The sequence below is a fragment of the Rhinolophus sinicus genome, linkage group LG13, assembly GCF_036562045.2.
Source record: "Rhinolophus sinicus isolate RSC01 linkage group LG13, ASM3656204v1, whole genome shotgun sequence".
NCBI classification, from domain to species: Eukaryota; Metazoa; Chordata; class Mammalia; order Chiroptera; family Rhinolophidae; genus Rhinolophus; species Rhinolophus sinicus.
This window is the reverse complement of record NC_133762.1, coordinates 28,194,228-28,222,040: the sequence shown is the minus strand read 5'-3', so window position 1 is coordinate 28,222,040 and position 27,813 is coordinate 28,194,228. Positions and strand designations below refer to the sequence as shown.

Sequence of the window (27,813 nt, the reverse complement as noted above, 5' to 3'; positions counted from 1 at the left end):
GGGGGCTGAAAAACAGGATTTATGAGGCCATTAATTACTTCCTTCTAATTAAATCAAAATTAAATGCGAGCAGAGGTACGTTTTCCTTATTAAAGACAATTAAAACGGACAGTACAGCTCTGCAAATAAAACAAGGCCAGGATTTAAACGGAAAGCAAATCAAATAAAAAGCCTCGCCCAGAATAAGGGGTCTGTTCACGCCTGTGCTACTCATAAACCAGGAGTTCATCAATTTTCTTTAAATATTAGCAACTTAATTAAATCTGCTCTCCTCCCCACTTTAGTCCTGCCGTATATCTAAAATAGATCTCGCCGCCCACAGGAGTTGGTCATAAGTGCTGACCCCATAATTCTAGCTTTTTTAAAAAAAAAATTAAAAATCCTACAAAATCCACTTTCAGCTGACAGAAGCCTTGGGGGAAATTACAGTTCGGAAAAGGGATTAGTCAAAGTACCCAGATTGTGTGGAAATGTGGGGAGGTTGCTTTGAGGGTGGGTCTTATGAGAAGGTGAGGGGAAGAGGTGAGCCAGACTGCAGAGGAGAGCAGCAACTGCTGCTCCGGGGCCTCGGTGACAACTGTGGGGCCCAGCGGTTCCTTCGGGTGCTGACAGGAGCCTGGCGGTGAGTGATGGAGGAGGCGGTTGTAAAATAGGTTACCGTCAGGGCCGGGGTTCACTATGCAATGGTGCTGTTGCTAAGCTACCTTCGGAATTCGACAAGGATAGATGCTCCCAGCGGCTCCCTGGGGCGGGGGACCAGGAAGCAGTGAATTAACTGAAACCGTGGAGAAGTCCTTCCTCCCTTAAGAGTGAGAGAGAGCCTTGTATGAGTGTGTGTGCACATGTGTGCGCATGTGTGTGCCCACACGGGTGTGTACACACAACCACTCGTACAAACGTGCGACTCCGCTGGAAAGGAGACAGGTGGTTTTTAAAAGTCCAAGCTCATAATCCTATAGTGAAGGGTAGGCTAGCGACCATGTTCCTCCCCGCCAACACACACACTTTGTGGTGAGAAATTAGGATGTCAGGTTGCCAAGAGGCTGTCAGGATTTGGGGCAGGGTTAATAGTGACCGCATAGATGGTGTTCTCAAGGTGGGGGAAATATCAGGTGAGACCGACGGTAATAAAAGCTAATATTACTGAGCACATGCCAGGCGCCAGGCGCTCGTCACTCTTCTATGGACTTGACATACGCTCTCTGAATCCTCACCATATCCTTTGAGGAGGTGCTAGTCACAGCCTCACTCAACAGATAAGTAAACAGAGGCACGGAGCTGTGAAACGATGCCCCCCAAATCAGAGATAACAAGGAGCAGAGCTGGGATTTGAGTCCTGCCAGTGTGGCTTCCGTTGGGCCCCCTGAATCACACACTGTATCACCTTTCATAAGAAAGAGCGCTTTGGGCACCTGTTTGCAAAGAGATGCACACGTCCTTCTCTTTCCTCCCTGCACCGAGTGCCTGGAGAGGAAGAGAAGAGGGGTTGTGTGTGAATGGAGCGGGAGGGTGACAGTCATGACAGCAGCAGGAAGGTTGCTGTGAAATGAAGAAAGCCCCCCAGGCACAATGCTGGGCTCACAGCAGATGCGTAATACAGTTAAATTGCATTGGGCCTGGAGCTGGTGTCAGGAGATCTGGTCTCTTGGGTTGGTTCTGTCACCGTGTTCCTGTGTGGCTTTGGCATGATGTTCTCTGCTTCTGGCCTCAGTTTCCCAGTCTGATAATGAAGGGACTCACCAGGGCCCTCCCGTCACTGACAGATTGTGGTTCCAGGGGGTGGGGTGGGGCTGGCTCATGCTGCTGAGGCGATAATGGCTGGGTGGGTGATGATGGCAGTGATGAACCAGGGGTTTCTCTCATCTTTTCAGGATGTAGGGAGCTGGGGAGGCCATCTCAGAGCCCCAGCTGCTGGGCGGACAACAGTCCTGAGGTGCCTGAGACCATCACAGCTGACAGTTAGGCAGATGTGTCAGAGTCCTTCCCTGTCTCGCTGGCGTTTTCCTGGACCCAAATCCTTCTCCCAGGCCTGGACATCTCAGAGAGGTTTGGAGAATCAGGCTGGGACTGGCCCCCAACACACACAAGTTCAAATCCTGGCTAAGCCACTTGACCACTCTATGGCTTTGCCCTCTCTGAACCTCGGTTTCCTTGCCTACAAAAGGGAACGATGATTTCTGCCTTGCAGTTTAGTAGGTAAGTGTTTTATAGGGGGAAATGAGAAAACAACAATAAACAAACAGGCCACAGATGGGACACTTTATGCGCTCAGTTTTCTTTAATCCTTTCAACAACCCTAGGAAGTGTGCTCTCTCAGTCCCACTTTTACAGATGAAGAGACTGAGGTCCAGAGAGGTAAAGTGACTTGTTTAAGGTAATACAGTTCATGGGTTGGCAGAACCAGGGCTCGAACTCAGGTGTGTCTGGTTCCAAAGCCTGCATTCTTAGCTACCTCACCGTTAGCTGCTGTCTGGCCGGTACTTGTTCCTCCTTTCCCATCCCCTTTCCCCATTCTAGCAGCCTTACCGTCTCACTGCCCTGACTGGGAGTCAGGAGTCCTAGGCTCTGCCACTAGTTTGCTGGGTGACCTTGAGCAAGGATATGAACCTTTCTGAGCTCTATCTGTCAAATCCTCACTTTGCTCAGTTGTGGGATCAACTTCAGCCACACGTATGGAGAAGAAAGTAGCCAAGGACCAGGAATTACTGTGTCTAGACAAGAGAAAATCTGGGTTTCCTGCGAGGCAAACGCAAAGGTTTACATCTAGGCTTTCCTCTCCTCCTTGTCGACCCTCCAAACAGCAGCTTCATCAGCCTCCCAATTCTCAGACTCATTTAAGCACACAGGAAACTCCAGAGTTGGTCTCCCCCCATCTCTGCTGACCAAATCTTCCTGGGAAGCTGACTGGCCTTAGCAGAAGCCAGAGAACTGGCACCACCCTACTTTTCATGCCCTACAAGGACCCTTCACCTCAACACTTCAACTGCTGACAAATGTCTGAATAAGCCAGGCTCCTTGAAGCCTCCAAGTCTTTGCCTAAGCTATGCCCTCTTTCCCATCAGGGTGATGAACTCCTACTCATATATCAAAACCCAGCTCAGCCTTTTTCTCCTCTGTGAAGCGGAGCCAACAGATACCATTTATTGAATGCTTACTCAGTGTCAGGTGCTGCCCTGTGAAGCTGTTTACGCACCAGATGTCTCTGCTACTACGGGAGCCCCCAAATGGCAGAAGCCAGATCTTATTTTGCCTCTCCCTCTCCAGTATCACATGCATGAGAGGCTCAGGGATTGAATGGATGAACAAAAGACCTTCTCAGCTCCTTATACCCCTAGGGCACAGATCTTCAGCCATGTTAACCAGCATTTACTCAGAGAGTTGAGAAAGTAGCTTTCATTCATGCATTCATTTAATGAACAGTTTGTGAGCAATGTCTGCATCAGGCACTGGGGATTTAATGGTGAGCTAACCAAACACGGTCTAATAGGGAAGACGCACATTAATTGAAAAATCAAACAAACACATGCATAATTAAGTGTTATGAAGGAAAGATATGGGACGTTGGACGTCACATAACACGGAGGGATAGCCACACACAGGGATCTCTCTTAGCCTGGTGTGGTCAGGGATGGCTTCTCTGAGGAAGTGGCATTTGAGTGGAGACCTGAGTGTGAGTATAAAGTAATCAGGCAGGAGCAGTTAAGGAGGAGGAAATAACCTAAGTAAAGGCGCAGTGGCAGGAGCCTGTGGGGCATTGGAGGGTCTGTCAGAGGGCACCAGAGGGCTGCATGGCTGCAACGCGGAGAGAGTGGGGAGCTGGATCTTTGTAGGTAATGGGATGGAACTTGGGCTTGGCCCCAAGTGCATGGGGAGCTACCGAAGAACTTGAAGCAGAGCGGGGACAATACGAGTGGGACATGTTTCAGACTTGTTCCTGCATTTTAGATGAATCTAGCGACCAGATGGACTGGGCTTACCGACTAGCTCTCTGCTGTGAAGTGTAAAAAGGAGGACTAGAGAAGGGCATGGGGCAGGTTGGGGGAGCAGAGCGCTGGACCCTGGTATCTGCCCCTGGCCGGGGGCAGCTGGGAGGAGGCGCCTGGGACGTAGGGAGGTAGGGGAACTGGGATCCCTCGTGTCTACCAGGGGTGTCTCCCGGGGCCTGGGTGCAGGACAGTGGGTGCGGGGTCCCACTTTACCTTGCCCACGTACAGGGGCTCGGTGCCCGTGTACTCCTCCACCACGAAGAACTGGTTCCACACCCAGCCGCGCTTCACACGGCCCACGCCCAGCGCGCCATCCTGCCGCGCCCCGGGCGCTGGCGCTGACGTGCCCGCCGCCCACAGGCGTCCCAGCGGCGGCGGCGCCAGAAGCAGAAGCAGCAGCAGCGCGGGCGACAGCGCGACTCCAACGCGGAGCCCCCGACCGTCGGGCAGCGGCCTCATGCTTGGCCTGCTCCGGGGCCCAGGAGCATGGACGGGAAGCACCAGGGCGTCGCCACTCGGTGGCACCACGGAGAGGCGCCACGTCACATGGTGGCTTCAGCTCGGCTTTGGGGGCGCCCGGCTGGAGGGGGAGGGGGCGCGGCCGCACCCCGGGCATGGACAGCCCCGGGGTCCCCGCCCGCGCCCCCCTGGCGCCTCGGCGTTTGGATCACCAGGCAGCGCCTCCGCAGCTCTCTAGTCTGGTGTGTGCCATGGTCCTTTCGCAGAGGGGTGCTGGCTGGGGCCCGCAGATCCTTGGTATCTTCGAGAACTAGGAGCCTGCAAGAGAAGCAAGAAAACATCAGACAAGGCTCTATGTGAGGGCAGGGCAGGTTGAGTATCTTTTGACCTTTAGGTACTAATTAAACACCTACTGTGTGCCTGGCAGGGTGCATGGTGGGATAAACACCGCACAACAGTGATGCATAATGGTTCCTGACTCCTTCTTGGGCCCTCCCCCACGCCCCCAGCTCTGGATCCTTCCTTTCAAGTCCCATTACACACCTCTCCTCTCCCACTGTCTCTGAGTCGTCCCCCCACCTTTCTCGCAGCCCCCTCACCCAGCTCCTTTTAAGGGGTCCTCCACCAGCCCCCATGCCCACAGGAGCAGGGACCTTATGAGCTGCTTCCCCTGCCCCTGGAGGATGGTCTCTCCAGCCCAGCCCACCCCCTGCAACTCCCTTACTCCAGAGAGGGAGCAGGACCTTCTAGAAGGGGTCTTCAAGAGCCCCCAAGAGCCAAGCCTCCTCCTGGCTGCACAAAGTCCAGACCCAGCCTGCCATCCTCCACTCTCGCCCTCCCACAGCAGCACAGAGAGGTCATTCCATCCAAAACAGGAGCCCAGCAAAGGCCCTCAAATCTCCTGCTGTAGTCCCTCCACACCCCATTTCAGGGGTGGGGCATCTGAGTCCCAGAGAGCCTTCTTGCTTGGAGGTGCCTTTGTGGCTTTGGGCAGGGTCACAACCCCTCTGAATTTGCCTTTGGTGTCTCCACATTCCCCCAGAATACCTTTCTTTCCCAGAGTCTGAGACACTTCTCCCCGCCTCTCCTGGACCAGCACGGCCATTCCCAGATCCATCCATCTCTCCTTCCCTCCCTCCATCAGATCCTGCTTTCAGCAAGAAAGGATCTGAGGGACTAACTCCTACTCAAGCACTAATGATGAATAATAGCTTGATGTGGGCGTTTACAGGGGGACAGCAATGCTGCTTCAACAGAGGAAGTGTGCGCACTGAGAAGAGTGAGTGGAAATGAAGGGCTCAGTCCCCACTCCTCTCCCCATGCCAGTCCAGCTCAGTTCAACAACTCAGTTCCTCTAAGCTTCCACTCTGTGCTAGGTTTGGGCAGGATGCTAGGACAGAGATACATAAGCTCAGTTTAGTGGGGTGTGAGACAAGACCCCCAATAACAACGTAAATGCCAGGGGGTGAGTGATCAGGGCTATCTAAGGGGGTGCAACCTGAGACCTATGGGGCTCAGGCAAGGGAGTGGGCACAGGTGTCTGGAAGGGACAGGTGGTCGGGAGGGAATCAGGGCTGCTTCTTGGAGGAGGGGGCATCGGAGCAGGTGGGAAGAAAGGGATGGGCATTCCAGCGGAGGAGTGTGCAGGCAGGCTGTGGGTGGTCTGCCTCGTTTGGGGAGTTAGGTTGAGATCATGAGGTATGCAGCTGGGCGGAGGACGTGAGAGGGACTGACCTGGCCCCCACCAGGTCCCCCTGCAGACAAAGGAAGTGGCTGGAATCTTTGGGGCAGAAGAAATGCAGATGACCTCCTTTGACCTGATGTTGGAGCGAGGCAATTCTCTTGTCTTTAACTCACTGACTCACTTGAGACAACTGTGAAAGTTGGTGTCTTGTACCCATTTTGCAGGTGCTTGACTACCCAGTGCTCTTTCCCAGTAGCAACTCCAGAATTTCTTTATGGAAGGGGTTTTGGGGTAGGGAGTCATCTGTTGGAATGATGATGAGGTGAAACCTGCATTTCAGGGCCATGACAATGAGGAAACATCAACAGTCCATAGGGAAGAATGTCCTGAACATGCTGTTCCCTCCTTCCCTCCAGGCTCTTCCCTGAACTAATGGAGGTCCGGAGGACCCATGACCCTGCTGTGAGGATCCCCAGCACCACGTCCCACTCCTTGCACCCACTCTGTGGGGCTTGGACGTGACAGCAGAGCCTCCCCCCCCCTGGTGGCCTCACTCCACAATCCTGGAGCTGTGCTGCCGCCTCTGGGGATCGAGCTTTGATTCCCCACATTATGGCCTGGGCTGCTCATAATGAGGCTGGAATTATGTGTGAGGAGGAGGCGCCGCTCCGGAGCCTTCATTTCCTGGAGCTTATGACTTCCCTGCGTGCCACGGGAACTGTTCCCCTGACTCCGTCAGGCAGTTCCAGGGCCCAGCACGGTCCTGCAGGGACGCAGAGGGGAGGGGCAGGCAGGAGGGTCTGCCTGGAGGGAGGCCAGGGCAGGGCTGTGAGGGGCCCAGGAGGTCAGAACAAGGGGCGATCCCCTAATGTTTGCAGGCACCCCACGGTTGCTCTCTCTCCTTCCCTTTCTCCCTCCTTTCTTTCTTTATGACACTTTTTTACAAGAGAGGGCAGCGCACTAAGATTCAATCACTCATTCATCAAACATTAGCATCTTCTACAACTGGGGAGACAGAAATGCATTTCATTAATTCATTTACTCAACACACTTTAAAAATAATTTCTGTGTAAGACAGCAAGATACAATCAGCTATATGTCAGGAAAGGGAGGCATTTCTTCTGGTTGTTCATTTACTTTTTCTGCAAATATTTACCAGCACCTCCCTGGTGCCAGCCCCTATGCTGGACACTGGGGACAACACAATACACAATGTGAAGTCCCAGCCCTCATGCAGCTGACCTTCTCGTAATAAAGGAATAAAATCTACAATGCAATTTCAGGGAGTAATAAATATTAAGAAGGAATATAAAGCAGGAAAAAGAGAGGAGGAGAATGATGGAAGGGCCGGGGTGGGTATGATGTTATGGAGAGGGCATCAGGGAGGGCCTCTCGGAGGAGGTGACATTTGGCAGATCTGGACGGATGAGCAGGAGCCAGGCACAAAATGGTTCCATGCAGAGGGAGTAGCATGGGCAAAGGTCCAGAGACTGGAACAAGCTGAGGAATATCAAGGAGGACCGTGTGGCTGGTGCAGAGCAAGGGGGTGGCTGAAGATGAGGCAGAGGAGGGAGGCAGGGTCTGAGCAAGATCAAGCAGGACCTGGAGGAGGGAAAGCAGTTTCCATTTTATTCTGTGCATGCAGATAAGCTGTTGGAGGAATTTTGTATAATAAAAACCCCAGGAGACCGACACGGTCCACGGCCATAAGGGGATTTCATGATGTGAGTCCTTAGCTTCTGAGGGTCAAGCAGAGGGTTGCAGAGCAGGGATAGCATCACAGAGCAGGTGGCACTTGAAGTTAAGGCGCAGAAAGGGTTTGGACATGTGCAGTTTGGTGTGTTGGGGAGGAAAGGGAGCTCTCTGTGGAAGGGCTGCCTGGGGCAAAGGCTTGAGGTCAAATCCTACTTTCCAAAGGGACAAATTCCAAAACTGTTGTCCAGGGTTGCATAGCATTCTGGGTGATGGAATGGAATCCTGAACCCAGGACTTGGGTTCCCTGTGGTGTAAGGCACCTTTGGGGAATGGGAAAAGACGCCCCTCTGAGTGGAAGCATCCCGGTGTCAGGGGCACATGCTTGGTAGGACAAGGGTAGCTGCATCTCACCTGCACCCCACCCTTCTGCCGGGCACATCCTACACTATGGTTTGAGGGTCGGGGCCTTCATAGCCGCCATCTCTCCCTCCCACCTGGGTCTTCATACCTCAACCCACCAGGTCCTCCTTTGGGCACGTGGGCCGGTATGTTGGCCAGGTTTCCTGTCCATCTGCCAACTGTTCACCGTTCTGCATAGTCCTGCCAGGGCTGCTGCAGACACGTCGGCCTCCTCTCTCCCTCCCTTCCTCTCCCAGCTCTTTTCCTGAGTGAGTGTCAACGACAGGACCCTGTCCTGGTATTCAGAGTCCTTCAGGGGAGGCAGCTGGGGAGCCCTGGGGGTGCTTTTGGCTCTGCTGGGCCTCACCATGAGATCTGGGCGTGTTGGTGGCCTTCTCTGGGCTGCAGGTCTCAATAGACTGCACAGTTGTTTAAGCCCAAATGGGATTCAAAACTGAGCCCCAGCCAAAGCCAATAAGCGTCAGTTTTGCCCTGTCCGTTCCGCAGCCTCACCTTCTATAATCCATGTGCCTTCGGGTCCACGTACGAGCATGGGGTTACTATGTACGTGCTGGCGTGTGTCTGCAATCACAGATGTCAGTCGTGTGTGGGTATGTTTGTGTGTGGTGCACATTCACTCGTTCCACAGACATTTGTGAGTTTCTATTCTGTGCTGTTCTAGGCACAGGGAAAAGAAACAGGTATGGTCCTTGACCTTGCAAGTCTAGTGGGGGACACAGACAATAAACAAATAAATAAATCCATGTCAGCCAATGATAAGTGCTATGGAGAAAAACAAAGCAGGGTAAGGGTCATAGGAAGTGCCGGGTGGGGAGATTTGTTCTCTCGCTCGCTTGCTCTTTCAATCATGTATTATAAGTGACCATTTATACAAGGTGGTCAGGGAAATCCTCACAGTTGACATTTGAACAGAGATCCAGAGGGAGGAAGGGAGCTTGCACATAGCTGGGAGAAGAGGGTTCCAGGCTGAGGGAACAGCAAGTGCAAAGGTCCTGAGGTCAGTGTGCAGCAGAAACAGCAAAGAGCCCAGTGTTGCTGAAGTAGAGTGAGGGTAGGGGGGCAGCAGGAGATGAGGTCAGAGAGAGAGAGGTGAGAGTCAGAGCCTGCAGGGTCTCCTTTGGGTTTTTACTACAACTGACAAGGGACCCCTAGGAGGGTTTGAGCACAGGAATACTGTGATTTCATTTGTGTTTTAAAAGCTCCCGCTGGCTGGCTTTTTTGTTCCAAATGGAGGGAAGCTGGGGCCGGGGGTGTGTCTAGGGGGCTATTTCAATAATCCAGGTGAGAAGTAAAGGTGGCTTGGACCAAGTGGGAGCAGTGGAGGTGCTGAGAAGTGAGGCTGAACCACAGGATATATTGATGTGTCAGAAATGGGGTGGTGAGAGAGGAAGTAAGCGTGATGTGCCTGCAGCCTGAGCAACAGGAATGACAGGGGCTCCTTTTACCAAGCCGAAGACCACTGCAGACAGGGCAGATTTGGGGAGAAGATCAGGGACTCGTTTGGATGTGTGACAATCAAGTTTTGGACACATTACATTCGAATGCTTGTAGACATCCACTAGAGATGTCGAGCCGGCAATGGTCCCTACAGTCAGATGCTCAGGGGTTAGGTCCTGGCTGCAGAGATAAATTTGGGAATTTGGATGTTATTTAGAGCTGAGACTGGATGAGCTCACCAAGGAGTGAGCGTAGATGAAGAAGAGGTCCAGCTTACAAATCAACTTACAGAGATCAGAGAGGTGAGGAGGAAACAGGGAAGGAGACTGACCCAGATGGGAGCGGAAGGGGCGGGGGGCCCGGAGAGGAGATATGCTGGAAGGCCGTAGCAGACAGTGCTTTAAAGAGGAGGCACTCATCGGCTGTGTTGAGTGCTCTGTTAGGTGGGTGACGGTGTCCAGCTTCGCCAGCGGCAGAAGTGGGTCCCCCTTTATATCTGTTGTCCTGGCATAACGACTAATAGGGTCCCACCCCATTTTACTCCCAGTTTGGGTGGTAAATTATACGGTCATCTTCCTGAGAGATCAAGTCAGATGCAGACGTTGAATTGACCATTAGATTTAGCAACACGAATGTCAGTGGTGGCCTTGATAAAAGCAATTTTGGTGGAGTGGTAGGTGTGCAATTTTGACCGCAGTGGGATCAAGCGAGGCTGGGAGGAGAGGAGGTGGAGACCTATGTGTGGGTGGGTGACAGCCTCTCTAGGGATTTGTGAAGGTTTGTTTTGCCAACCTCCCTGGCTCCCACCTCTACCCAGCAGGGAGGGCTCAGGACAGTGACTCAGGACAGGAACTGGTGTCCACGGAATGCCACCAGGGCAGCTTCAGCTGCATTAGATGGGCCAGCAAGGTACCTCCTCTGCACCCCTTCCTCCACCCTCCTCATGGCTCCTGCCCTGGGGCTTGGCCGGACTCACCCATATGTGCCTAGGCCGGACTCACCCATATGTGCCTAGGCTGGACTCACCCATATGTGCCTAGGCCGGACTCACCCATATGTGCCTAGGCCGGACTCACCCATATGTGCCTAGGCTATGACAGAACCACCACCATTCACCTAGAACCCCTGGGCCCTGAGCCCCCAAGCAGAACAGGCGAGGCTCTGCCACCCCCCAGGCTCCTCTGTGTGGCTACCTGAAGCTAGGAGTTTCTCAATGGATCTGGGAAGAAGAGATCAGCCCCCAGTCCCTGCCCTGGGGTGTGCCCACCTGCCTCCCAGCTCCCACGCAGCCCTTGGGGGGATTCCCTACAGCTGTCAGTCTCCTGGACATCGTTGATCACCTGCTGTGCTCTGGGTCCCACTGCAGCTCTGTTGCTCTACTGGGTACACAGAGTGGGCAGGGACAATATGGAAAATATCTAACAACTCTGTACAGCGCGGACCAACCACTGTGGCTGCAGAAGCAGGATTGGAGGGGCTCCCTGCTGGGCCAGGCATTATCCCTTTGGGTGCTGGAACATGGGGAGGGCCTGTGTCAGGGGCTAGGGTTGGGGCAGCAGCTATTTACCGACTAGTGATGGGGCATTTCCACACGCATTGCAACCATAGCACATGTGAGCGCTGCTCACCTTGCTCCCAAGGTGCTCACAGTCTATGGCAGAGACATTCATTCAGGCATTCATTCATTCCATAGACCCTTACAGAGCATCCCCTCTGGGCCAGACTGGGTGGTAGACGCTCTGGGGGTGAGGGAGACATAAAGACATAATCCCTCCCTCAAGGAGCTCACCGTCTGGAGAGTGGCGACATTCATTTAGGATTTACAGCACATCTGGTGTGTGCCATTCACTCATTTACCGATTCAATTAACATTTATTGAGCTCCTACTGTGTGCCAAGCCCTGGGCTGGGCCCTTGGCATGTTTGGTGATAAATAAGCCAGGTCCTTGCCCTGTTCTTGACGGGCCTGTGGCTAAGTCATCAGATTCTAATGAGAGAAATCTCTGTATTCACTCATTTATCCAGTGAACCAACATCTAGTGAATACACACAGTAGGTGTGCCGGCCCCTGTAAATTAAATGCACATACTCACAGATGAGTAGGAGAGACTATAAAAACAGACAAGCAACTGAAATAAAGCATGAAAAAATGGAATGTATAGGAAAACCATGCACAGACATGAAGGCTCAGAAGAGCTCACATCTAGCTGGAGAACCATGGTGGGCTGCCTGGAAGAGGGTCATTGGAGCTGATCCTTGAAAGGCGAGGAAGCTTTGGACATGGGAAGATGAGGTAGGGAATTACAAGAAGAAAGTAGAGATTGAGCAGAGGATAAACCTCAGGGCTTGAACAGGGAACAGTGAATAGTGCAGTCTAGCTGGGTGTTATGCTATGTAAAAGGGAGTTATGGGAAATATAAAAGATTGGCTGGCTCCTAACAGGCAATTCATTCTCCCATCCTTCTTATTTCAATATTTATCCTCCCTCAGCTTGGTCATGTGCTCAGCCCCTCTCCTGTGAACAGTTATTAGTTTAAACCAAAAAGAGCCATTCCCTTCTCCCCACCAGTGATTGGTTTAGAAAGTATCATGTGACATAGTTCTGGCCAATAAAATATAAAAGGATAATCGCCGGGGAGCTCCTAGCAATTTTTTTTTCTTTTTTTTTTCTTTTTACTCTTTAAAAAGAGATGCCTTGAGTTGAAACTTTGTTTTCTGCATGTGTGAGGAGGTGATAGCTGGAGCTACAGCAGCCATCTTGGAACAGTGAGGGGAGCCACTCCAAGAGGTCAAAGAGACCTACTAAGAAAAGAGGGAACAATCTGTGTCCTTTATGATGTTGTTGAACAACTGAAATTATCCACTCTGGGCCTTCAAGATTCAGTTCCAGCTCCCACTTCCTACAGACTCTCATTCTGTCTCCTCTGAATACCCTCAGGCCTGCCTGACCGGGTCTTCCTTTGGGGTCTGGTGTCAGCTGTGATAGAAGTTTCTGGAGGACAGAGACCATGCCAATTCCTTTTTCCATCCTTTCCCCCACCTTCCCCCACACACCTGGCAGAGCCAAGCCCAGAGCTGGGGCCTAGGAGCGACTCAGGAGAGTCTTGCCTCAGACAGATTTTTGGGAGCTGCTCAGGCCACCTGTCTTTCCCTCTCGCTGAGAAGCTGCCAGGCTTGCTGATTTGCTGTGGTCTTGTCTGTGGTCTGGACATCACCACCACTGCCCACATTGTGTCCTTCCAGCTTCTGGGCCGGGCGGCCAGCATGTCCTTTCTTGAGTTCTTAGTGCCCTGGTACCATTGTTGCCAAGGCTGTATGACTGCCAGCTCAGTGGCTCCAGGCCCTCCTTTGTCATCTGGCTGTCTTCTTGGGGACAAAGGAAGGGCTTCTTCTTATTATTTTTTTTTAAGGAAGGGCTTCTTATCCTATCTATCCCACATTTGTTTCCCAGCCTTTCTCTCTGTGAAGACCGAGAAGAGGTGCTGGGCCCAGAGACCTCCAGGCAGGACAAACTTTATGGGGTAGCCTGGGTCTCCGCATACCTGCCTCCTGCAAAGTTCCTGATACTCTTTCTAGCCCCAGTCTCTGGGGCAAAATGGAACAATCAGGGGACCTAAGACCTTGGAGTCCAACGTCAGACCAGGGTTTGAGTCCCAATTCTATTGTTGGAAGGGTGCGACCTTGGTAATTTGCTCCATTTCTCTGAGCTTCAGTTTTCTCATATGAAAAATGGGGGCCATAGGGGTTCCCTCCTAGGGCCAATGTGAGGAATAAAGATGATGCATGTGAAAGGCTCCCCAGTGTTTGGCAATAAATGCTAGTTAATGGAATAACAACTATTGTTATTACTCTTATTTCTGGCCACAAATACTACTGGGAACTACGCATGTACAAAATATCTTGACCAGGGAAAAGGGGTTCACAGATATTTGTCTACCCAGTCATTCATTTATTCACTCGTGCATTTATTTAACAACTGCTATGAGGCCCATGAACGCACCTTGTCTCAAAAGAGTGAAGACTTGTACAGGGCTTATCCTATGGGTGCCTCCTGCTCTGGTGCTAAGCTGGTGCCTGGCGAAGGGTAATAAAGGAAGAGGCAGCTCATTCATTCGTTCATTCACTCACTCACTCCCTGTACCCTGCACGCTGGCTTGGCATGTACGTCACGTCTCCGTGCTCACCTGGCACCAGGTCTGCCAGGGGCAGCTGTGCCTGGCAGTCTGGATTCTGTCTGCCCCGTCTGAATCCCAAGGGCACTGTGCTCGCTGGCTCCTGAGCCCAGAGCTCTCTGTGCTTGGCTGCTGCCTTCTCCTTGGGGGAAAAGTATTTCTACCAGCTCAGTGTTCTACCTCCAGGCCGGAATGGACCCTAGTGTCATGCAGAAGCTCCTGAAGTGTGGAGAGATGCTGGGCACAGCCACCTGACTCTGCTCACCTCTCATTGGCCCTCACCCCCCAGGGAGAAGGCACAGTGGAGCCATAAACAAGAGAGCAGGCCAGTGACTGCTTCATATGCTAGATATGCACGAGCACATGTGTGCCTGAGCATGTGTGTGCATTTGCTTCACTAGTGATGAGTGCAGGGGCAGCATGCATGTGCAATGTGTCCCAGCACCCAGAACAATTCCATGCACGTAGTAGGTGCTCAGTAAGTGTGGAGTGAGTGAATAGATGGGGGCCTCCTCTGTAGGGGTTTACATCTCTGAGTGTGTTGATACGTGGGGTCAGGATATATATGCCAAGCTTCTGGGCTTGGCAGCTAGACCATTACCCAGGGAGCACAGGGGAGTGGGGATGAACAAACCTGGTGCCATAAACACCCCATATGCACTGTTACCCCATCTGCAAAGGCTGGTCCGAGGGCCACCAACCTTGCCCGCAGTCTATGCTGAGCTGTCAGGTGCACCTTCATAAAGCCCAGCTCAGTCTGGAATGTTCTCCTGTCTAAAACCTTCCCCAGTTCCCTTCCACCTTCAAGTTAAAGTCCAGGTTCAGGCCTGTCATTCATCAGTTGTCGTTCAGAGCAACACAGGGTTTTTCATGCTCAATGGCTCCATACACTATCCATTGAGGTGGGTACTGTTATTTGTCCTCATTTATCAGATGAGAAAACTGAGGCACAAGGAGTTCATGTGACTTGCCCAAGGTCACACAACTGGTATGTTGTGGAACCGGGATGTGAACCCTGGGCTGTGGGCCCCAAAGCCTGTACCTTTAGCCACTACCCATGTGGCTACTCAAGGCCCTGCAAGATTTGGACCCTCCCACTTTACGTTAGTGCCACTGCATCTTTTCATGTACCCATCTCTCTGGGAAGATGGGACCACCGACTGTTTACCACTTTCATGCCTCTGGGCCTTTGCTCCTGCGGTTCCCTCTGCCTGGAATGCCCTCCTCCTGTGTTGCCCCGTATCCAACCCTGATGCTCGTCTCAGGGCCCAGGCCAACTGCCCTCTCCTCCATGCAGTCTCTCTGCCTCCTCCCCCCGAACCCAGTGAGCTCACTCTGAGGCCTGGCACAGAACCAGGCTCTCCCTTGGCTCGGTCTCAGCACCCTGCCCGCTGGCTGTGAGCGCCTCCATGACTGCTCTCTGCCTTTCAGCTCATACCTCCACGGCCATGCTCAGAGTGGGCGCTACTGAATGTGGGAGTGAAAGGCTGAAAGAATGGATGGATGGATGGATGGATGGATGGATGGATGGATGGATGGATGGAAGGACAGGTGATGGGGTGCCTGGTTACTGCCACACCACCTTCCCCTGGACTGCCTTTCTGTGGTGTCGGTTCCTCCTGCTTGTTCCGTTTATTGACTCATCAAATATTTATTGAGCACCTACTATATGCTGGCACTGTGCTGGAGGCTGAGGAGGTAGCAGTGGGTATATTACAGTCCCTGCCTCCAAGGCCTTCCATTCTGTGTGTGTGGAAAATATACAATTACCAACGGGGTCAGTTCCACACAGGGAAAGCACCGGGGACCCACACTGAGCAGGAGACACAACCTCACTAGCGATGGATGGGTGGGGTCAGGGAGGCACAGTTCCCTGAGAAAGGAGTTTTTGAGCTGAAGCCAAAAAGATGGCAGAGACACACTTGGGCACAGGTAATAGAATGTGCCCACGTTTAAGGGACTGAAAGTTCAGGGGCCAGAGCACAGAGTGTGAGGGGGAGAGGCAGCTTACAAAGGGGCTTAAGGAGTTTAGATTCTGGCTCGAGAGCCATGGGGAGGCATTAAAGGGTTTTTGGCAGCGGGGATGTGATCAGGTTTGTGTTTTTAAGGAGATCACTGTGCTTGCCACTTAAAGAACAAACTACAATGTGGCTGGAAGCAGGGGTCCAGTGAGGAGGCGGTGGCAGCTTCAGGGAGAGACATAGGGAAGACCAGGGAGGCTCTCGTAGGATGGAGAAAAGGGGACAGATTGGAAATATTTAGGAAGAAAATGGGCCGATGTGGTGACGGATCAGACATAGGGAATGAGGGGGAGCGACATCAAGAATGACTCCCTGGTTTGGCTTTTGTTTTGGCCGACATGTATTAATCACCTACTGAGAGCCAGGCACTATTTTAGAACTTGACGGACATAACCTTGTGTAGTCCTCACATTAACCCATAAGGTAAGTTATCGTCACCCCCCTTCACTATCTCACTTCACTCCAATAAGAGTGCGGAGGCAATGGGACACAGCGGGGTTTGTCCCAAGCTCCGTCCCTTTGGGGAACAGCCTTGGCAGATCAACGGAGTAGATTAGGAAGACAGATAGGCGGGTTGCATATACTGAGCTGATTCTGAGTCAGTGAGAATAATGATAGATAACGTTTATAGAGCTTTTACCGTGTGCCAGGCATAGTGCCATCCCATTAGCTAATAATAAGAGGTAACACTTAGTTTTATGCGGGGCAGCTTATAGCAACAATGTGATTGAATTCTCATGACGGCTCTGTTTTGAAATTCTATTACAGAAGGAGGGACAGTGGCTCAGAGAGGTTGAGGGACTTTCCCAAGGTCACACAGCTAATTAGCAGTGGCTCTGAAATTCAAACAGGCTATGGCAGGGGGAGGGCAATGAGGATGGGCAAAGAGGTGCCTCGTGGCTGTGGAAAGGAAGGCAAGGCCTGCATCTGGGCTGAGCATGAACCATGTTGCCCCTTGTAACACCTCTTGACACTGCTCACCACCCCAGGCTTGAGTCCCTACTCAAGGCTTGACCTTCCACACAAGTGAAGAACATGCACATATATGCACACTCTTTCACACACATACACACACACGTGCATACCCCTTGGCTGTCATTGCTCAGCTGCCGGGGGGTGGCCCGCCTGGAACCCCGGTGCCAGGGGCTGGTACCTGTCTCCCCAGCCTGCCCCCGCCCTGCCTGCCTGCTGGTGCTGCAGGCAGAGCCCGCTGTACATCATGTTGACAGTAGAAATTACATCCCGAGCTGCTGTTTTACACCGCGCCCTGTCAGAACTCACCGCAGCCCAGTGATCAGGACAAATTGAATACCATCCTGGCCGTGTCAATATTTATTCCATTTTACAAACGTGGCCGGATGGGGGGCAGGGCCCGCCGTGTTGCTAGCCAAGCAGAGCCCCGGGAGGCTCTTCTCCCTCTCAGGCCCGAGCTGCCTCCTCCCCTCGCCCTCCTCTTCTTTCTGGACTTTTTTTTTTTTGTAATCAGTTAAAACTGTGAAATTCTACGTTCATCCAGAAAAGTGCATAAATCAGACATGCAGAGTTTAACAAATAATTATACAATGAACTCCATGGATCCATCCTTTGATCAAAACACTGAAAATCCACCCCTCTTCAGAAGTCCCCCACTGTGTCCCTTCTTGACCATAATCCACAGCTTCTCTCTATTCTGGCTTTTATGATAACCAGTGCCTTGCCTTTCTTCATAGTTTACCACCTAATTATGCATTCCTAATGTCTTAATTTAGTTTTGCTTGTCTGAGAACTTGAAATAGATGGAATCATATTGCATACACTTTTTTGCATCTTGTCTGCATTGTGTTTCTGAGATTCGTCTTTATTTTCACATGTGTTCCTGTTCACTGCTGTATAGTATTCCATTGCATGAATATACCACAATTTATATATCCATTGTCCTTTTTCCTCTTCTCTCCCCTTTTCTCCTGCTCTTCCTTCTAGTCAGTCTCTTCCTTCCCTTTCATCTTCTTCTCCTGTTCTGCCTCCTTGGTTGTCTGTCTATCATTGTTCTGTCTGCTATGTTTGTCTCTCTCTCTCTCTCTCTCTCTCTCTCTCTCTCTCGCTCACTCTCTCTGACACGCACACACCTGATTCCAGCTCCTGTATCCTACCAGGGTTTTGGATGCCACTCTGGGTATCTCCCCCACCTAGTTTCTGGAATACATAGCTCCAGACAGAGAGAGGTTCTCCCAGACCTGAGTCTATTAAAGCTTATCTGTGAGAGGATCCCTGGGGACAGAGATTAGGGGTCACTAGGTCCTGTGTATCCAGCTGTTACTCTAATAACCTTGGGGGAGAAGGCCTCACCTCTCACTTTTACCTGGATGGTAAAACACTACCCTCTGGGCTGGGGTGAGAACTGAGTTGGCCCCAAGTGGTCCTGCAGCCATCTGTAGGATACATGATGAGTGGGAAGGGGGAAAGGGGACCTGGGCTGGACAAGGGTCAACCCCCCCCCCTCAGCTCTGCTCACTCAAAAGCTCATGGAGCACCCATCCTATGCTTAGCGTCAGGTCTCACCCAGGCCACAGCAGAGAAGGCCAGCAGGCTGGCGGGGGTCCTGATCGGGTGGGGGGGCCTTCCAAAGAGTCATTAGAGAGCCTGCTTGGCTACCCCAAGAGCACATGTGACATATTTCGTTTGTCTCTCTTAATCCCTTCTCTGCCTTGGAGCTACGCTATTGATGCCCACATTCAGGGTAGTAAATTTTTATTGCAACCTGAGCAGATGACATTAAGGAATCTGTCCCTTTGCGGTACAGGAGAAAGCTCTCTAGGCTGGAAGGCAAGTGGACTAGGTTGAAGCTTGGCTTTGATCCGGTTATGCTGGGTGACCTTGGGCAAGACCCTTCCCTCTCTGGGCTTCTGTAAAATGGGAGGTCAAACTGTGGTTCCCAGAGCTCAGCGGGGGACCAGAGTCATGCTGGCAGCATAATGAGGGGAACTTGTTCAAAATGCATGTCCCCAGAGCATCTGATTCGGTAGCAATGATAATACTAACAGGCAACATTTATAGGGTGTTTCTATGTGCCAGGACTTGTGCATTTGATGAGCTCAAAATAAAAGGCTGTATTTATTGATCACGGTGCTAAGCACTTTACATGAGGTACCTTGTTGCTTCTGTGTCACAGCCTATTTTATTATAATTATTATTATTATTATTATTTTACAGAGGAAGAAACTGGGGCACAGAGCGGTGAAGTAACTTGACCAAGGTTACAGCCAGGAAGTAGGAACCCAGGACTTGAACTAGGAAAGAGCCTGTCCTAGGTCTGAGCTGGCTCCCTAGGCTGGGAGCCCCTGGGCCAAGTGGTCAGGAAGTTGTGTGATGGAGATCAAGCATTGTGTACCTACTATGAGTGACACATTTTCCTAGTGATTCATCCAGACGTGTGTGAAGGGCTCTTCACACGCACAAGCCAGTGTGAACTCCTATTGTCATTATTTTAGGCAACCCTCAACAATCCTCCTGAGATGGGCTTTAGTCTCCGCAGTTACTGATGAAAACTAGAGGCACCTAGAAAAGGTGGCTCATTCAAGACCCCCACGGCTGGGGGTCCAGCTCCAAAGCCATGAGCTTTCATCCCAGCACACTGCTTCCAGAACCCCACTCTGCACTGCACCTTCTAACAGATGCTGAATTACACCCTGAAACTCACTGGGCCGCAGTCTTCCCATCTGTAAAGTGGAGAAGTTGGACTAGTAGGCTGGGGTCTGGCATCTCAGCTTCTGCCCCTAAACCACGGGCTGTTAGATACGTTTCTTCCCTCTCTGGGCCTCAGTCTCCCCATTTGGAAAGAAGGTTCTGTCTGTGATCCTATCCTAACACGACACACAAACGCTGCTTTAAAACAAGCCTCTTGGTTATGAAAGGCCTTAGGTCTGACTCCCTGGAAACAGGTCCCAGGGCAGAGATTTGCCTGTGGGAGGTTTACAGAGAGGCATTCTGGGGAACACATGGAAGGTTGAGGGAGGCAGGGCTGTGCAGAGGGAGTTGTCTCCCTCTGTGGTGCTGTTTCAGCCAAGGCCTCAGCGGGTCCCATGGGACACTGTGCAGCTGCGATGCTCCAAGTTGAGGCAAGGGGCCGGCCTTTGAATCTTGCAACTACCAGACCCAACCAGGGGTGGGTTGCCCACCCCTCCAGGGGGTGTGACCTTGAACAAGACAGCTGCCTTTGACTGAGCGCAATCCCTGAAAAGTGGCTCTGCTGAGAGCTTTCAGCAGCCATGGTCACAGCCATCCCGGGCGGTATGTGCTACTCCATAAAATCTGCTGAAAAGTAAGGGCCTGACCTCGGCTCTGGCAACGACAGCAGATGAGGCCTGAGCCCTGGGCTTAGCCAGCCAGGCCCTGGCCCCCCGCTCTGAGCCCTGTGCCCCCATTCTGCTGCCTGCTGTGATCGCAGTGGGATCAGTGCCCTGGATCTCTTAAAGCCTGGCGGCCACTGCCTGCCTCGAAGCTCATCTCCCGCGGTTCCCAAAGGTCCAAGCGATTATGCCTCTGAAAATTCCGCTTTCATGTTGTCAACCTCGAAGTAAATTACAGGCCCGGGGAGGTGTGTGCCTCCTCCTTAAACAAGATTCAATTCCACTTAGCTGCCCCCCTTCCCACCCCACACATAGGTTCCCTCCCTCCTGTCACCCCAGGCTCAGGATTTATGGCCTCTCCTTGTAGGCAGCTGGTAACCATGGCAAGCTCCTTAGGGAGGCTTTGGGCTGGAGCCTTGTCAGCCCCAGACTCCCGTGCAGCCATTTCCTCCTAGAATGGCAGAGAGGAGAGGCCAAGACAGTGGAAGGAGCTTCCGCAGGCCAAGGGAGAGAGGCCATAGTAACCCCATCAATAGCAAGCACGTTGATGCTGTCACATCTTTTCCTCACAACATGATACAGACATTATCATCACCCCCACTTTACAGACGGGCAAACTGAGGCCAAGAAGTATGAGGTCAACCACCAAGGTCACACACCGAGGAAGCAGCTAACTCCAGGACTGGGGCAGTTAAATCTCACGTAACCCACTGTCTCTTCCTCCAACTGCTGCTTTTGGAGGGTTTTAGAATCTCTGAGAGGGTTTCAGGCCCTCTCAGACTTTGGCCCACCCATGTGATGTGTGAATTCTCTCTTAGATCTGCGCCTCTGCTTGCACTCCTCTGGTGATGGAGAGAACACTCCCTCCAGAAGGCCCATTATCTCTCTAATGATTGGACAGTCTCCAAATAATTGATCAAACCCAGTTACCCCTTAGAAGCGTTGTTTCGACATTTAAGGTTCTCTGTGATCTGGTTGCTAACTCCCTTCTGCAAGCACACCTTTCAGGGCTCACCTACACTGTAGGCTGCCTGGGGGTCTCCTCCCTGCTCAGTGCCCAGCTCTGCCCCTGCGTCTTTCCTTATATCATTTCCTATGCCCTTACAATTACCCCCCTTCCTTCCTATCCTAGAATATCAGAGCTGGAAATCTACTACTTTCCTCATTTCCTGATGGAGAGAGGCTCAGAGAGGGGATGAATTTTCCTAGTGCACAGAGGGAGCTGATAATGGGCCCAAATCTTTTGCCAATTAAACTAATAAATAGTAATAAAATAGTGGACATCTATTTTATTTATAAAATAAAGTGTGTGCTTGATACCACCATTCTAAGCATCTCACGTGTGTAATCCACTTCATTCTCAAACAACCCAATGAGGCAGGTCTTACTTCTCTGACCATTTTGTGGAGAAGAGGCACAGAGAGGTCAGGGGACTTGGTCAATGTCACACAGGCCATCAAAGCCATGCTCCTAACTAGGTGCGCCCCCTGCTCCATGCTGCCTCACTCCACGGGGCTTGTTTGTGGACTATCAAGCAGACAGAAGATGTCAAGAGGAGATAACATACCAGGGAGAAGAAAGGGTGGCTGCTCGGCCAGGGAAACTGCCTGTCACTTGTGTTCTTGAGTCTGGGGCCTGCGTTCAGCACTCCCCCTGCCCCCAAGCCTGCCCATTAGGGGTTGTCACTTCCCACTTCCTCTGCAGCTTCCCATCCTCCAGCCTTGTCACTTCTTCCTACTGTATTGCAACCCTGGACTTCTGGAGGCAGGGCCAGGATCCAATACACCTCTATATCCCAGAGCCTAACCCGGGGACCAGCACGTAGTAGGTGCACAATTAGAGCTTGCTTTTATCTAAGGGAGTCAAATAGGGCTTCCTGCAGCAGATGACATTTGCACTGTTCCTTGAAGGACAAGCAGGGGCTCACCACATAGAGCAAAGGGGAAAGGGAACGCCAGGCAGAGGGAGCTGCTTGAGCAAAGTCTTGGAGGAAGGAATATTCAGAGTGCAGGGGGTGGGGTGGGGTGAGGGGTGGAGAAGAGGGTAGAAAAGTAAGGTGAGGCCAGCGTGAGCACCTTGGCTGGGTCTTAACTTGGACATAGGAACACTCATTATGACTTAGCTTTGCCTGGAACAGATGGGAGAATGGAAGGGAGAGAATGTTTCTCACGGCCCTTACATCCCTAGGTCAGGACTGCTGGGGCTGCAGGCTGCAAACGCATTTGGCCAAATCATCCCCCCAGACTATGAGCAGAGCCCCATCTGGGGTGACAGATAGGCAGTGCTGCTGCCAGGCCTGAGGGAGATGTTACTTTATTCTCTCTCCTAACAAGCGATGGAGCTGGCAGATAAGGCATCTTCTTCCTTAATCTCCTGTCTCAGGCTGGAACAAGAAGGCAGGCACCTTGTTCAAACCGTAATCCCTTCCTTCCTGAGTTTAAAGCTATAGCTTCCTGTCATGGACCCCCCATCCTTTTATCCAGGAGACACTGCAAATATTGAATAAAACGGAGTTCACAGACAGGGCTGTACTGCAGGGGCTGCATAGGGAGTGAAGAAGCCTGAAACCTGTGGAGAAGGTGCAAGTTGGTGTGGGGGGGACGTGGGGGGCGGACTTGGGAATTGGACCTGGACTGGACTCCTGATTCTCCTGCTACCAGCTGCGTGACCTGGGGCAAGTCGCTTCACCTCTCTGAGCCTCAGTGTTCTCGCCCATGAAACGGGGAAAATAAATCTTCCCAGGTTTGTTGTGAGGCTCGAGTAAATGATGAATATCAAAGTAACCCCCTGGAAAGAGTCAAATACTACAACCAGGTGAGTTTTGGTTATTATTATCCACAAGCTAGAGTGGGTCAGGGTCATGAGAGTGAAAAATAATAATAGCTGCTGCTGCTGGTAATGCTTTTACCACCTGCCGTTATCACGCTGGCCTGAGCCCATTATAAGCACTCATTTATTGAGTCCCCCCCAACCCCCCCAAGCACGCACTATTATTATCCCCATTTTACAGATGAGGAAACTCATCTGTGTCCGTCCTCTATTCTTGCCCTTTGCAATGGAGAAAATATGCTTCCTCTCGTCTGAGGACAGTCCCCTGATCGGGGCTCCGGAATCTAGTCACACCTTCCTGGCATCTGAGAAAAGTTACACTATGGATTGTCCCTTCTCCTGCCTTACCTTCCCCTCTCTCTAATGGGCTCCCGGCCATCAGCATTTACATGTCCATCTTAAACAACACAACACAACAACAACAAAACAGAAAGGAAGCACACCCCCCGACACCTCCCAGCCCTTTCCCTTCACAGCAGAACGTCTCTGCAGACTGGTTGTACTCACTGTCTCCTTTCCTCGCCTCCCACTCCCTTCTCATCCCACTGCCATCTGGCTTTCATCCGCAACACTGCATCAAGATGGCCCACAGAGGTCACCAATGGTCACCATCTTGCCAAACCCAATGGATGCTCTCCACTCTTCCTTTTACTCAACCTCTCATCAGCATTTGAAACACAAAACTAGAAACTGGGTGTTTTCCTACCTCTCTAATAACGGCTTCTGTGGCTCTTTTGAAGGTTTATCCTCTTCTATCTCACCTTCAAACTCCTCAATCTTTTCCTGGGCAATCTCAGCCATGCCAATGGCTCCCGTTAATCTCAATACTGTGATAACCTCCAAACGTCGTCTTGACCTTCCTTCTGAAGTCCAGGGATAAAAACACAATTGTCTTCTCAACATCTCCACTGAGATGCTTCTGGAAAACCTTAAATCCAACATATCCAAAGCCAAACATATGCTCTTCTTCCTCAAAAATAGCCCTTCCCCAGGGTGTCCCATATCAGTGAATGTCATCCATTTCTGTCAGGTGGTCCACACAGAGGGCTGGAAGTCATGCTTGACAGCTCTCCACCCTGCATCCCCCATGGATAGTCTCTTATTGCGTCTGGTTCACTTTATTTCCTAAATAACTAACTTGGCCATTTTGCATCATGTCCATCGCCACCCTAATTCAAACCAGGGATTAAGGATGACTCTTAGACTTTTGGCTTGACACTAGATGGTGTGACACTTACCATGATGGAGCGAATTAGGGGAGGAAAGGTTGAGGGAGAAAACAGGAATTTCTTTTCAAGTATGTTCTATTTAAGACATTCACGAGATATGAAAGTGGAAGATGTGTCGTAGACAGTTGGATGGCACAGTCCAAAATTCCAAGGAGAGGGGATATAAATCAGCGAGTGAGTGACATGTAATGCTGAGAAAATGAATGAGATCACTTAGGGAGAGATGAAGGGCAGGCCCAGAAGTGATCCTTGGGGCCCTCCAACATTGGAGATGAAATAGAGGAGAAGGAAGCAGAAGGACTGAGAGGAAACTGCCAGTGAGGTTGGAGGCCGTCCAACAGACTGCGGTGTCATGGAAACCAAGAGCGGAACTAGAGGTCAGCAAGTTGTAAGCTGCTGAGAGGCAAAGTAAACTGAGGGCAGAGAAGCGACTCCACTAGGCAATGCAGAAGTTCTTAGTGGCCTTGATAAGAGTGTTGATGTCTGCATTCCCTGCTGGACTATAAGCCCCACGAAGCAAGGGATGTCATTTGTTTGCTTACACTGTACCTCTAGTGCTTACTCAGCTCATTAGCATTGTTTTCTGGTATGTCTGGTCATCTTTGACTGTGTGTTGGCCATTGTTCTTGGATTTTATTTATTTATTTTTTTTGGAAAAATTTTTAGGAAGAATCTCAAACCCAGGATGAAGGTATTTTCTTCTAACAAGGATATACATTTAGCTCTGGTGCTACTATTCTGGGATTGCTTGAAACAAAATTCAAGATTGAAGGTGAAAAAATAATTCAAGGCTGGAGGTTCCTGGCATACCCAAGTAGTGTGGATGAGGCAGCCAATCCATGATTCAAGGTGGGGTTACCTTTGGTTCACCCTTACCCCAAGGGTAAAGCCCTCTGGAGTCCCAGCTTATTTCAGTGGGGGTTTCCTATTTGATTGCATACCTTGTGCAGGCTGAGGACTTTGATTTCAATTCCCTTTATGCTGTGAGATCATCAAAAATCAAATTCAAAATTTCCGAGATCAGCAAACGCCCTCAGGACAAAAGCAGATTCTATGTTCTCTAACTTCTCTGGGTTTCTGTTTTCCCTTCAGTTTTGACCTAATAATTCCTGGTAATTCCTTACAAAGAGCTTACTTGTCAGCTCTTTGATGCTTTAATAAGATGTTTGGTTTTTTATTTATTTTTTTCTATTTTATCCAGCATTCTTAGCTCTTTTCAGCTGAAGGGTTGGTCCAAAAAAACCTAGCTTCCTATTTCTAAACACAGAAATTGCTAATCTCTAGGGTTTAGCAAATGCATGGCACATTATAATGGCTCGGTGAATATTTGTTGATTGAATGAAGTGAACCCAGGTCTCCAACATCCCTGCTCTTTCTAGTGCATTGGACATGATACTCTCAGGTCAAGATACTAAGACGCACTGTGGTCAGAGCTCAGATTGCTATGCAGAGAGGCTGGGCTATGTGCTCAGAGGACAGAAATATCCCTGTGAGATGGGGAGGGCCATGTCAGGGGGTAGTGCAGAGGACCAGGGTGAGCATAACAATGGATTTGCATCTTAGCGGATGAGCCACTAGGTTGGGAAAGGACTCACAGGAAGTCCTATTGTAAGTAAAGGCTTGAAGTGAAGGCTGGAGTGTGTGAGGGATCCAAGTACTAAGAGTGGGCAGAGAAGCAAGGACCAGCCAAGGAAAAATCTGGAAGGCCAAAGGAGGCTCCTGGGTCCCGCGTGAATGCAGAAGCAGAATCCACGCAGGGGCAGTTCCCTGAAGCCACCAAGAAGAGGGAGGAGAAGCAGCTTTTGTTGAAATACACACATGGTAATTGCGAAGAAGAGTATTTCCCCTACTTTAAAAAGCTTTTTCCTCTGCATTTTCCTGGGTCCCAGTTTCAAAGGAATTTTAATTGCAAAGAAAATTTTGTCACCTCCCTGGAGGGAGAGGGCTCAGTAGCTTCTACAGTCATGCTTGATGCTGATTCTTCTCCAAACTGGGGATTTTCACGCTTTGGTTGTGTGGAAGCTGTCTGGGGATTGGGCGGTGTGGAGGGTGGGGTGGGGTGAGACAGGCCTCGCTGAGCTTTTCTGGAGCTCAGAAGGCTGGGTTTGCAGTGGGAGTTCCCTGGCCTGGGTCCTCCGTGAGGGTCTTCAGTACCAATCTAGTGACAGTCGTCACTGCTTCCTCTTCAAACCCAGTGGGTTTATTTAATTAATTACGTTAATTAAACAATCGATCTCTCAGCTTCCATCCTTGCTCCACTGTAGACTATGCTCCACACAGCAGCCCATTTGGAAAACCATCTGGTAGTTTCTTAAAAAGTTAAACATAAATTTACCGTATGAACCAACAATTCCATTCCTAGGTATTTGCCCAAGAGAAATGAAAACATATGTCCACACAAAGGAATACTACTAAGGAATAAAAAGGAACACACTGCTGATAGATACCATAACATGAATGTAACTCAAAAACATTATGTTCAGTGAAAGAAGCCAGACTGAAACAACAACAACAACAACCACACATTATATGGCTTTGTTTATATGAAATGTCCAGAAAAGGCAAATCTGCATAGAGAGAAAATAGGTTAGTGGTTGGCTGGGGCTGGCCGGGGATGGGGATGGGCTACAGATGGGCACGAAGGATCTTTCTAGGGTTTACCCAGGAAGTATTAAAACTGAATAGTGATGGTGGTTACACACTTCCGCAATTTATTAAACATCATTGAATTGTATGCTTACAACAAGTGAATTTTATAGTATATAAGTTATATCTCAAGAAAGCTGCCAAAAAAAAAAAAAAAGGCTTCCATCTCTCTGAGAATAAAAGCCAGAGTTTCTACAAGGCCCTGTGTGATCTGTGCTCATGGCCTGTCTGATTGCATCTCCTCCTGCTCCCCACTCCCCCCCCACACACACACACTGTTCCAGCCCTGCTGGCCTTCTGGGTTTTCCTAGAACACAGCAGACGTGCTCCCTCTTGACAGTCTTTGCATTGGTTGTTCCCTTTGCTTGGAATGTTCTCCCCTAGACATCTGCAGAGCTCCCTCCTTGACCATTTTAATCTTTGTTCAAATACCATCTTTTCAGCGAAAAGTAATCCAACCACCCTACCTAAAACTGTAGCCCCCTCTCCAAGGCTTTGCCAACCCCCCTTTCTCTTCTTATTTTTCATAGTGCTTATCACTTTCTAACATACAAATTTCTTATTTCTATGCTTATTATTTCTCTCTCTCTCTCTTCACAAGCGTATATCCTTCACTGGGTTAGGAATTCATGTTGATTTGATTCACTGATGTACCCTTAGGGCATAGAACAGTACCTGACGCAGAAAGGTGCTCGACAAGTATTTGTTGAGTGGATGAATTAATAAGTGATTCAACAAATGTTTTCTGAATGCCCTCCTCTGTGCCAGGAGTCGAGCACAGGGCACTGAACTGGGTGAACAGGTCTCTTACCCCTAGCTGGCTTGATTTTAGTGGTAGAGAAACCATAGAGAAGAATGAATTTTAAACCAGTAGTGGAGGGAAACCCCCACCACCAAGAAATCACAAGTGT

General features: G+C 50.6%; 1 protein-coding gene across 3 annotated transcripts in view; it reads right to left on the bottom strand.

Annotated features, from left to right (window-relative positions):
• Positions 1–27,813, bottom strand: part of CDH22 (cadherin 22) — a 123,195-nt gene that overhangs the window by 65,476 nt on the left and 29,906 nt on the right. For 2 of the 3 annotated variants that reach the window (XM_074317219.1, XM_074317217.1), the window contains exon 2: positions 4,200–4,763. In XM_074317219.1, coding sequence (XP_074173320.1) covers positions 4,200–4,445 — 246 coding nt within the window. In that variant the 5' untranslated portion in view covers positions 4,446–4,763. Of the gene's footprint in view, positions 1–4,199; positions 4,764–5,492; positions 5,590–27,813 lie in introns of those variants that run through there. The other variant, XM_074317218.1, reaches the window with a different exon arrangement.